This window comes from Pelodiscus sinensis, chromosome 11 (genome assembly GCF_052426305.1).
Source record: "Pelodiscus sinensis isolate ZL-2025 chromosome 11, ASM5242630v1, whole genome shotgun sequence".
Taxonomy (NCBI): Eukaryota; Metazoa; Chordata; order Testudines; family Trionychidae; genus Pelodiscus; species Pelodiscus sinensis.
The window spans coordinates 18108248-18119541 of record NC_143062.1 but is presented as its reverse complement, the minus strand read 5'-3'; the positions used below and the strand labels follow the sequence as shown (position 1 = coordinate 18119541).

General features: G+C 40.9%; 1 protein-coding gene across 3 annotated transcripts in view; it reads right to left on the bottom strand.

The window, feature by feature from the left end:
- The window catches only part of RTN3 (reticulon 3), a 37577-nt gene that overhangs the window by 17775 nt on the left and 8508 nt on the right, over positions 1-11294 (bottom strand). For 2 of the 3 annotated variants that reach the window (XM_075939108.2, XM_089781158.1), the window contains exon 2: positions 8664-8714. The exons of the other annotated variant lie outside the window; for it this stretch is intronic. In XM_075939108.2, the coding sequence (XP_075795223.2) occupies positions 8664-8714 (51 nt within the window). The remainder of the gene's footprint in view (positions 1-8663; positions 8715-11294) is intronic. 3 annotated transcript variants of the gene reach the window in all.

Here is an 11294-nt window from a genome sequence, read left to right as displayed (position 1 = left end):
ACTTTTTGTTATGTGCTATTTATGACAGATGGAATTGCTACACAAATAGAACAGGTCAGCCTAAATTCATCACCCAAATTAAAGTGACCCCTGAAACAACCTGAAAGCATTATTACACCTGCACTTAAGTGACAATGCTACAGTTATTGCCTACTGAATTTTCCAACTCAGTATAGAAACGGAGTGCAAAGGCACCTAGTCCTCCTTTGTTCCACTCAAGCCTGTGGGTGGGGTTCTGCCCTGTTCTTGGAAGAAGGGGGACAAGAATGTTCGCAGCAACACATTCTGCAGAGCTGGGATGGCAGAGTCTCATCCCCAAGAATGTGCAGAAAGGCAGTTTGGTTATCCCATCCAAAGGTGGTGTCTCATCTAGAGCATTCGCAGTTAGGAATGCAGGACTTTATAGGGTGTATACCCTATCAGAACCACTCCAATCTCCTTGAGCTTTGATGTGCTGTGATAAAAGCTTCACCCAGTGTTCTTGCAGATGTGCTTAGGAGCAGTTACTCTGATTGCACTGCTGAGGGAGCCAGTCTGACCCACAAGCAGGATAGAGTTATTTGGGAAACACTCCCTCCAAATGGAATTATAATTGTGAAAGGAGCAGAGGTGGGACCAATCCCTTTGCAGGTGGGAGTGTGCGCCTCTGGCATGATTTGGGTCTGTATGGCAGTAGTTTCTTAGTGATTCAGTCATGTTGATCAGCTTCTAAACAACTTCATACAAGATGAATCAGAGCAAGTGCCTGGGGAAATGTGCTATATGCTAAGCTGAGCTTTGAAAAGCATATAATAGAAAATAGTTACTCAATGCAGCTCCATTAGGATTTCACATGGAATGCTGTCCATTTTATTTACATTAAAATACGTTGGTTTGACACTGAACACAGATGTAACAAGGAATAAACTAGAGATCGGTCTTAACCTACATGCAAGGAGGACATCTGTGATTAAGGTGACTACGTTCCGAACGTCACTACAATAGAATTCCCAGCACAACAAAGAAAGGGTTTAGAAAAATAAGTGGCCAATTTTAATAGTTTAGCTTATATCTAGATAACACTTCTACTTATGTGTTGACTTTAGCAAATTTTCATTTATACCCACATCTTCCTCTACTTAAAGATGCAAAAAATACAGATTTTTTTTAAAGCATACGACATATATTTCTAGCTTGTCCAGTAACATCTATGAAGATGTTACAAATGCTAAATACAATGCAAGCAGGCCTTACATTGCTTCACAAATCACACTTCAGGAACTATAAAGCTTCACCAATGAAAGTTAAGTTTCCAATGAAGAATTACCTTTGTTACCATGACCATAAATGAAGTGATGTAGTTGGATACAACATGCTTGTTGTGCAGTCTCTGTAACAGCAGATATTGACTGGGCTTACTACAATTATATGAAAATATTACTAGATTCTAAAAGGAAGGGTTTTTTATGGAAAATTAATTTTCAACCCTCTTTAAATGAACAACAGGAATCATAGCTTCCCATGATTTCAGAAGGTGGTTTTGGAATCCCATCAATGGTGGGTTATAAGAACAGATTATCAAACACCTGTCAGGGATGGTCTAGCTTTACTTAGTCCTCCATTAGCGCTGGAGGACTCAACTAGAGAACCACTTAGTCCCTTCCAATCCTATGCATCTATGACACAGAATACATGCAGTTTGTTCAATGTTGCACTAGTATGCATTCAAGGAGGAGGAGGAGGTTGGACAGAGTATGAGAAGATTTAAGGGCAGCTGCCCTGAAGTTTAGGCTACTTGAACATGGTAGCTCTGTCTAAACCACACTCACACGAATAGAGAACAAGAAATAGAAATGATTTTCCTGTGTGCCTGATTTTCAGAGCCTAATGCTCCTGAAGTCCAAATGAGGGCTTTTAACTAGCAGAAGACAGTAACTGTCAATTTTGCTTAGTGTTTAAAATTTCTACCCATTTCCAGAAGATGCCCAAGACTCTTCCTCACATGAGAAATACCTAAAGTGTTAAGAAGCCAGCTTTGAAATGAACTTCCTAACATTCCAGATGGCAGACCCTCAATAGTCTTCTTCCCCAGAAGCCCAAGAAACTTAATATCAACATTCAGGAAAAGTCTGTCCAGTTCTAAGAAGCAATTTTCTTAGAATAGAAAAAAATGTGCTATGCAAGCTGAAAGAGTGACAATTACTACACAAAGCATTATCCAGATTTCTCTTTGATTCATCTGGAGGAAAACTGTGCACATTTTAAAGAAAAAAGTTAAATTTTCAGTGAAAGAAATTCCTAAGTTAAATTATCGCTAACGGGCACTTTTTTTTTTTAACTGGAGAGCACTGGCAAAATATACAACATGTTTCTCAATTTCGAAAACTAAGTTCTTCCCAACTATGCCTGCATTCGCTCATGTGGGGACACACAAAACTGTTAGGACTTGAAGGAACAAGGTAAAAGGAGATAGGTACCAGAATTCAACCATCAAGTTAAGGGCGCATCGGGCCTTTTCTAGATTGAGCATATGTGATAGTCACCCCTGCAACTGAAATCTCTGGCCAAGATACACTGCTTTAGGAGTTGTGGGGATGGAATACCGTCCTTTCCAAGGCTATAGCTTGAGATAGAAGATGGTTGTAATATATTTTAAAAATGATTTTCAAACTTTTCTTCCATCTGTGGACCACTAAAAAAAAATATTTAGAAATCTGAGACATTGTCCACAGGGCCCCCCGCCTCCTCAAGGTTTGTGGACCAGTGTGAAAACCATGGTTCCAACAGATCTTAAACAAGCTTCACAGATATAAGGTTAATCTGAAACACAGGCCTCCTATATGCAAATGACTTGTATGAAGATGGCATGAAAAGATGTTTTTTATAAAAGTGTTTCCTGTTTTTTTAATTTTAAAATGGAGAATCAAGATTTCTGTACCCGGCTTCCTTATGGAAATTAAAAAAAAAAAAAAAAGATAGCAATTGTTTAACTGCAATGGCAAGCTCTTACTTGGGGAATACTGGATTATATGGAATACTGATCTGGTATGCAACTCTTATGTTCTTATAATTGTAGGACTGCCAAATTAGATCAGATCTGGGCTCCATCTAGATCAGAATCCCATATCCAAGTGTCCAGATGCTTCAGAGAAAAACGTAAGAATCCCATAACAGGCTTCCTCATTTACACAGTCAAAACACAAGTCTAAGGATGTGTCTACACTGCACCCTTACCTCAAAATAAGCTATGCAATCGAATACCCCAAATCAAATACCTGGTATTCCAAAATAGGTCCACAGTGTAGACATAGCCTAAGGTATTAAATTTAAGTATGTCAATAGTTAGACGACTACGATTCACCAGAGCCAGCAAGGGGGTAGGTGGAGCAGGAGCAGGTGCCCGTGAAGAGAGGGCTTAAAAGCTGGCTCCCCACAGACACCAGAGCCACCTGCCCATCCCACTACCATGCTGCTGCCTCTGATAGAGAGGCAGCAGCACAGAGTGAGGCAGGCGGGAACTGATACGTGGGGAAGCTGGCTTTCAAGCCAGCTGCCCACGCATATTGGCTCCTGTGGACCCGCCTGCCCCCCACTTGCTGCCTCCTACAGAGGCAGCGGGGGGTGTGGTGGGCCTGGCAGGAGCCAGTGCTGGTGGAAGCGGACTTAAAAGCTGGTTCCCCCCAGCACCATCTCTGAAATGCCACCTATATCAGAGGCAGCAGTGTGTGGGGGGGAGCGGAGGGGGGGCTTCCCATGAACAGAGGCTGCTTCATGGTAGCAGCCCCTGTCCGCAGGGAGATCGGATCCTCAACGGACAGGGGCTGCTGCCACCCCACGCTGATGCCTCTGTATCAGAGGCAGCAGTGCAGGGTGTCAGGGAGTACACTGGCTGATGGCCTGCTCCTGGGGACTACTGAATAGTAGTGCAACTACTAAAATTTCACTTCCTTACACGACTATTCAATTACACACTATCCAACATAATTAAATTGTTCCTTCAATTGTTGGCCTCTGAGGATAGAGCAAGAAGCAATGGGCTTAAACTGAGCAAGGGAGGTTTAGGTTGGACATTAGGAAAAAGTTCCTAACTGTCAGGTTAGTTAAACACTGGAATAAATTGCCCAGGGAGGCTGTAGAATCCTCATCTGTGGAGATATTTAAGAGTAGGTTAGATAAATGTCTATCAGGGATGGTCTAGACAGTATTTGGTCCTGCCATGGGGGCAGGGGACTGGACTCTATGACCTCTCGAGGTCCCTTCCAGTCCTAGTATTCTATGATTCATCACTTTAGTATAGGCACTTCACAACTGTGAATATATTTATCTTCACACCCCTTTGTGTGTTAGGGGAAATGTTTGTATTTTCATTGTATAGAGTAGAAACTGAAGCCTAAAGGGACTATAGGATATTAGAGGTGTTAAGTTGTGGTTCTGACTAATTGTGTAGTCAAAACAATTTGTATGAAATAAACAATTAGTCGATAAGGACCATTCTGCACAGCCACAGCAGGGATAGCTTCAGGAATCCTCCTATTATTCACTCAAGTTGCGTGCAAAAAAAATTGCACAAATGGAAGTCAGCCACAGGGGAACAATTCTCCACTTTAAGTTGTTCCACTGTAAGCGCAAGTTTTTTGGAACATATCTTGGACTTATAACGAGGATGGCCTGTAGTGTAATGTAGACACTTAACTACAGTAATGGAAGAGGTTCTTCTATCACTGTTGTAAATCCGCCTCTCTGAAAGGGGGTAACCTGGTCAATGGAAGAATTCTTCCATGACCTAGCACTGTCAACACTGAGGCTTAGATCAGAATAATGACATATCTCAGGCGTCTGAATTTTTCATACCATTGAGTGACATAGTCTGCCTAACCTTCCAGTGTTGACTTAAATTACTTGCTCATGGTCATGCAGGAAATCTGTGGCAGAGCAGGAAATTAATGTTGGTTTCCCTAGTCCCAGGCAAGCTCCCTAACTGGACCATTCTTCCTCTTTAGGCTCAAAACCATTAAAAAAAAAAACCTATAGAGGCTATCTTTAGAGCAGGCAATATCTGTAGGAACCTCGCTCAACTTACAGATCAAATAAACTTGCTGTGCACTCTTTCACTCTCAGAATTCAATGTTCAGGTCATTTCTCTTACAGATTTGAGAATTGGTTTATATTTGGTTATCCTTCTGAAGTGTTCTGCATCTTGCTGTTTACACCACTTGATTAGTTTGTTTTCAAAAATTCATAAGCAGAATTTACTACTTTTAAGTCTAACAGCATGTTAGCTTATGGAAAAACATGGGGTTACACTGAAGATCTGTAGTAAGCTAACAAAGTGGTGGGGCAAACACTATATAATTATCACTTTAATAGGGTGATAGGCACTTGAGTCAGTATCTTTAACAACATGTGGATGCACACAAACACATCTGCCAAGTGATCAATTTGAAAAAAATATTCAGGCTTTTTGCCACTGAACTAATTTGTGTTATTTTTAATCCAAGCAAATACAACAGACAAAGATTGAAGCTAAAAACGTGCAAAGCAGTATCAGCACTTGACAGCCACAGCACCAAGATAGGAAGTTAGCCAGCAGACACTTTGCAGTCAAGCTAGGTTGCAAAGGACTTGAGTAACTGGGACAGAATAAAAAGAAAAATGTTTTTTAAAAGGCTGTAACCGGCTAACAACTTTGTTCCCATGGCTTGCCCCAAAGTTCTTCAGTCTTGCAACTTCCTATTCCAGATGCCTGGAGTGTACTGTGCCAGCTGCGTGAATTGGTTAGACAGCCATATAAAATAATTTGTATTTGTGATACTGCATAGCAGGCTTTTCCTTGCATTATCCTGTTTATGTAAGTCAGGAGGCAGCTCTTTTCCTTAGCTCTTTTTTGAAGGGTGACCAGTTTTGAAGTTTCTTCACTTTCTGGTCAACTAAGACATGACAATGTTTCATTCTGCCCTGGAGCTCCAACTGTCCCTTATAGCAGGAGTCACAATGTATTTGAAGTTTAACTGCGTACATGAAATCAGAATTAAACTAGTAACTCTGGTGGTTCCAACAAACCCAACTTTTTGTTTATTAAGTTAAATGAACAGCATCTCCAAAGACTGGCTGATACCAGGGCTAAGTTGACCACTAATACTATATTTAAATATTTCTAGTATTTCCAACACCATAAGTTTTCTAACTTTCAAAAGGTCTGGGCTACAAACTTAGAATTAGTAGATGTCAGTCAAAGCCACATGAGAACACTCCGGCTGTGTCTACACTGGCCACATAACCCGTAACAGCTATGGAAATGAGAGAAGTCAGAATAGGGAAATGCGCGGGGGATTTAAATATCCCCCGCGGGATTTAAATAAACATGGCCGCCGCTTTTTTCCGGCTTGGGGAAAAGCCGGAAAAGAGCGTCCAGACTGGCGCGATCCTCCGGAATAAAGCCCTATTCCGGAGGATCTCTTATTCCTACTTCAAAGTAGGAATAAGAGATCCTCCGGAATAGGGCTTTATTCCGGAGGATCGCGCCAGTCTGGACGCTCTTTTCCGGCTTTTCCCCAAGCCGGAAAAAAGCGGCGGCCATGTTTATTTAAATCCCGCGGGGGATATTTAAATCCCCCGCGCATTTCCCTATTCTGACTTCTCTCATTTCCATAGCTATTACGGGTTATGTGGCCAGTGTAGACACAGCCTCCTAGATTAGACTCTTTTGTCTCATTTTGTTTGGGAAATCCTACTAAGGGATTGGATCAAGTTGAATTTGCCCATCCATATCTTGGGATTTGTCTTTAAGAAAAAACTTGTACCACTTAACTATGTCAGGATATTTGGAACATTACAACATGCCCTCGCCAAGTTCAGAGGCATTTGTAGCAGTATAAAGGTGCTTCCTGTTGGTACACATATTTCCATGCAGGAAGGGAAATAAAAGATGCCTTCAATCAGTAATGCTTGACCAGTATAACTCTATCAAATACTAGGGGTAGTTTTGGTATAACTGTATCGATTAAACATCACAGCCCTAAACAAACTAGTTATGCTGGTTCAATATCTGTGAGAACTCTCTCTCAGAGCAATATCTGTGTGTAGACCAAGTCCTTGGTTTAGTGAATGGCTTTTCTCTTGTAGTAAGATGGAAACTGAAGTAATTTCAGATCTCAAGCATTTTCCTAGCTTACATTCCACCTTGTATTAACCATCTATAGGTCAACAGTTTATCTCCCCACCTCAGATTAGAAAAAGGTGGCATATTAAAGTATCTGTTGTCTAGTCTTTTCTATTCTATTAGCTACTGCCTTTAGCATCCTATTAAAAAAAGTATATTTGGTTGCTTTACGGGTATAGGATGGTATCATTTGCATTCATGACAAGACATGGGATGAGATGTGAAATGGAGAGAGAGAACACAGCATTCCCCACTCCTACCATTGCCTGAACTATATCAGCATCAATTTCCATCAGGGAATCCACAGCATAAGCTAAAGCACTAATGCACTGGCATTACTGTTAGATGCATCACTATATGTTGGATCAGAATTTCATAACAGCAAGCTACTATAGCTACCACAGAAGACATGGGGGGAGGCTTTGCTATTTTCTCCCTACAGACATTAAAGTCAATACCACTAAGGTACTACATATGCTAGTAGCCAAGCTGTTTTCCCAATACGAGTTCAGATGGGGCCTACAGTTGGCAACCAATTTAATCAACAGGTCCCAATGTCAAGCTCTTAGAAACACTATCCTACCCAAGCATAAGAAGAATTCTTCAAAGAAGAGCAGTCACTTTAACTCTGAGCTGAAAGGATTGTACTGGGACTTTTTAAACAGTTTTCCCCACTGATCAGGTTACCAGCATAAGACCTTGCACTAATACAGACAGAGCTAACATCTTTGTAAAAATGCTCTGATGGATAGGATCCCCATTGCATAGACTGGCAAACAAGGAGGGGAAGTGATTTGCCTGAAGCCCATATGGCAAATCAATAGCAGAGCTAGGGGTAGAACATAAGAGGCTCAGCCTTTTCTAACTATTAGCCCATGCTGCCTCCCCCAAAATAAAGAGGGGCTTATAGCAGGACAAGCAAAGCACATGGTTCTCCTCTGCATTCGTTGCCTGGTAGGACTGTGCTGAAGAAATGCACAGTTATTACAATGCCAATTCTCAATCAGCAGCTGGATGAAAAGAAAAGCCACAACACAGTAATAGCAACCAATCCTACATGTCAGTTAACTGCCTCCCTGGATTGTGGTATTAATCTGCAAAAAATTCAGCAAGAGACAAGACTATCAATAGTTTCACCGGAGCTTTCCATATGAACTGCACCAAACCTGTCTTGTTCTCCCAAATCTCTATTGCTTCAGGGTCACTATGTAATTTAGGAAATCCCACACATGCTCCTTAGCTTGTAGCTGTATATCCCTTCTGCAATTTGCTGTTAATAGCACTATCTAACTTCTGTATGAGGAAGAAAGAACATGTCTTTATCTTTCTTACACCAAGAGAAGAAGGTATTGGCTGCACCAGATCATTAGCTAACAGCTGCTGAGTGGTTCACATGGCGGGGAACTGTTTTGAAGTGATAGATTTTTAAGGGATAATTGTGGACAAGAGAAAGCCTTATGCCCCAGTTACAGCCTCTTTCTCAACATTTTTCTTTGATTAGTGTACAAGAAAATGATAGACTTGCCTTGAGAAGTCGTAAAGAGAGAGACAGGCTGAGAGGAAGAAACAAAGGAATCTGAAAGAAAATATACAGGATAAGAATTTGACAGTTATATACACTGTTTTGCAGTGAACCTCAAAAGCTGCAGAAAGGCCACAGAGCAAGAGGAAGAGCTTCTTGATTTATTTACTCACCTTGCTGCAACAGCTTTTTTTTTTTAAACGAAGCAACTATGAATATTAAGCCAAGCAATCAGTTTCACCCTCACCTGCTTGAAAAGGATAGTGTGAATCTATTATACACCAGTTTAGAGATAGAATGGGGGGCAGTCAGTGCTTGTATGAATTCATTAGATTTTCATTAGGGTTTTGCAAGTGTCTGCAGTGCTAAGCGGACATCTTCTAAAGCGCTGGTAACTGCATCAGCTACACCCATCTAATAAATAGGTTTCCAGTGTTGCCACAATAGACTGTTAATACGAGCAACACCAATGCCAAAAAGCCATATATTAACATATATGTTAATATGTGGGGCTACTGATGCTTCCCTTTTTCAAAGTTTGATTCCCACTTGTCTTAGCTAGAAACTACACATTTCTCCACCTCACCACAATATAAAATAAGTTCACTCTAAGGCTGCATGGGAGGTGTACTTTAGCTCCACTCTTCACATACAACTACAAAGACAGAACCACCTCTGGAAACTGCACAGACCACTTTCCTTAGAGATGGCTGTCTATTCTAGCATCTTCTAACAGATATTTAAACTCAGATAAGGGCTATACAAATTAAAACAAAAGACACTTTAATTCTGGACTTCCTAAAAAAGAGAAACAGAAGTTCTATATTACTTCATTTCATGTATGCACTTTATCTCCAAACCAAACACTCACCGTTACATCACTGTCCCAAAATGCACTGTTCTTATTTTAAGAGATATCTAAATAAAACTGTCTAGAAACCAAGGGGATTTATTCTCCTGCAACAGCGTAAAGGAAGTTGTTGGCCTCTGTGGGATTTTTGTCTCTCACATGGATGTGAAACTAAGGCCTTTCAAATTTAAACTGATCTTACCATATAAAGGATGAATTCAGTCTCTACATACGTAACTTCAGAAGTTTATTTTTCATATACATAGTACATCAAGCACTGGAGGCAGTATAGTGGATTTAGCATGGGACCAGGAATCCACTGTATGTGTTATGATTAACTTCCTCTGTGATCTAAAGCAAATGATACAGCCTTAGTTTCCCACCTCTAAAGCTTTAACCCTGAGATACAAAACTAGGCAGTAGCATACATGGGACTAGATTGTATTCCCTCTTTCTTTTTTTTCCTCTCAGAACCAGTTTATCCAACTCTTCAAGTGTCTTATTTACCTTTGGCTATAATCCTGTGGAAATAGAACGAGAGCAAGTTCTGGAACTTCAGGAACACAGTTGCAAATTTTTTGTCAAGAATTCCACTGGGTCTACACAATGGGAGGAATCTACCATCTCATTTTCCCCATTCAAAGCTCCCTTCTTAACAGCAGATTTTAACATAAGAACTATTTATCTATTGCTTGCGTAAACAAAAGTAGCTGTTCATAGTTATTAGTCAGTTATGATCAGGGTGAGAGGTCTGCACAGAGTCTTCCAATTGACAAAAGCATACTGTATGGCTTCAGATTGCATTCTTCAGCCCTAGCTCTGTGCAGCTGAACAGAGATCCAATGGAGGAATTATGAAGATTTTTTTCACCTTCAAATCCTATACCTGGATTCATTGCACTTTTCAAATTCCAGATGCTCTACCAAAGAACCTATTTAATGTCTTTAACTGTAGGAATATCCTTTAAGTAAACATTTTGATTCTCACTTTGTAAGAAGCTTGAAAAGCCTTCTCTCAAACCAGTTACAAGCCTGAAATTTTAGTGGTTTGAAACTCAAGCTTAATTTCTGACAAAAAATATACGGCCAATAGCTATAGGATTTTATAACTTCGAAGCACTAAAGGTATTTCCCACCTGGCTGTATCACCTCTCAAAATGCCAGAAAGCATTCCAAAACAATTGGCTCCATCCAGAAGAGATATACCTTAGCATATGAATCCCTGAACAAGCCCTTTACTGATGCCTAAGATTTTCAAAAGTCACTAACGATTGTGGACATCTCAGTTTTTGGTTAACCAGTTTAACACTTTAAAAGGGGACTTACTCAATAAGCACCTGCACTCCTCATAGCGAGATGCTTTAATCAGTGACTCAAGGTGGCACCCAAAAGTTTCAAAACCTCTGGTTCCCCGTGAAACTGTTGGCCTAGTGCTGCTTCTACTTATCTTGTGCATCTCCCTGCACTTTCATGTGACAAGTAATCAACAGGTTTTAAGAGAAAATGTTCCAGTGAATTAGTGCATCCTCTACTCCAGGGATGGGGAACCTCAGGCTCAGCATTGGGGAGCCCACACTGGTGCTCCTGCAGGGCTGGAGCACACAAAGTCTACTAGCCTGGGATTTCCTAGGTCCTGGTGTGCAAGGGGAATGTAGGGACTGTCTCTCAGTCAGGGGCTTCTCACTTTGATTCTTACTTGTGTGCAGCCCGACTGATTTTTCTGTGGGTCAGCATCTCCCAACCCAAAAAGGTTCCCCACCCCTGCTCTATTTCACTAGAAAGCCT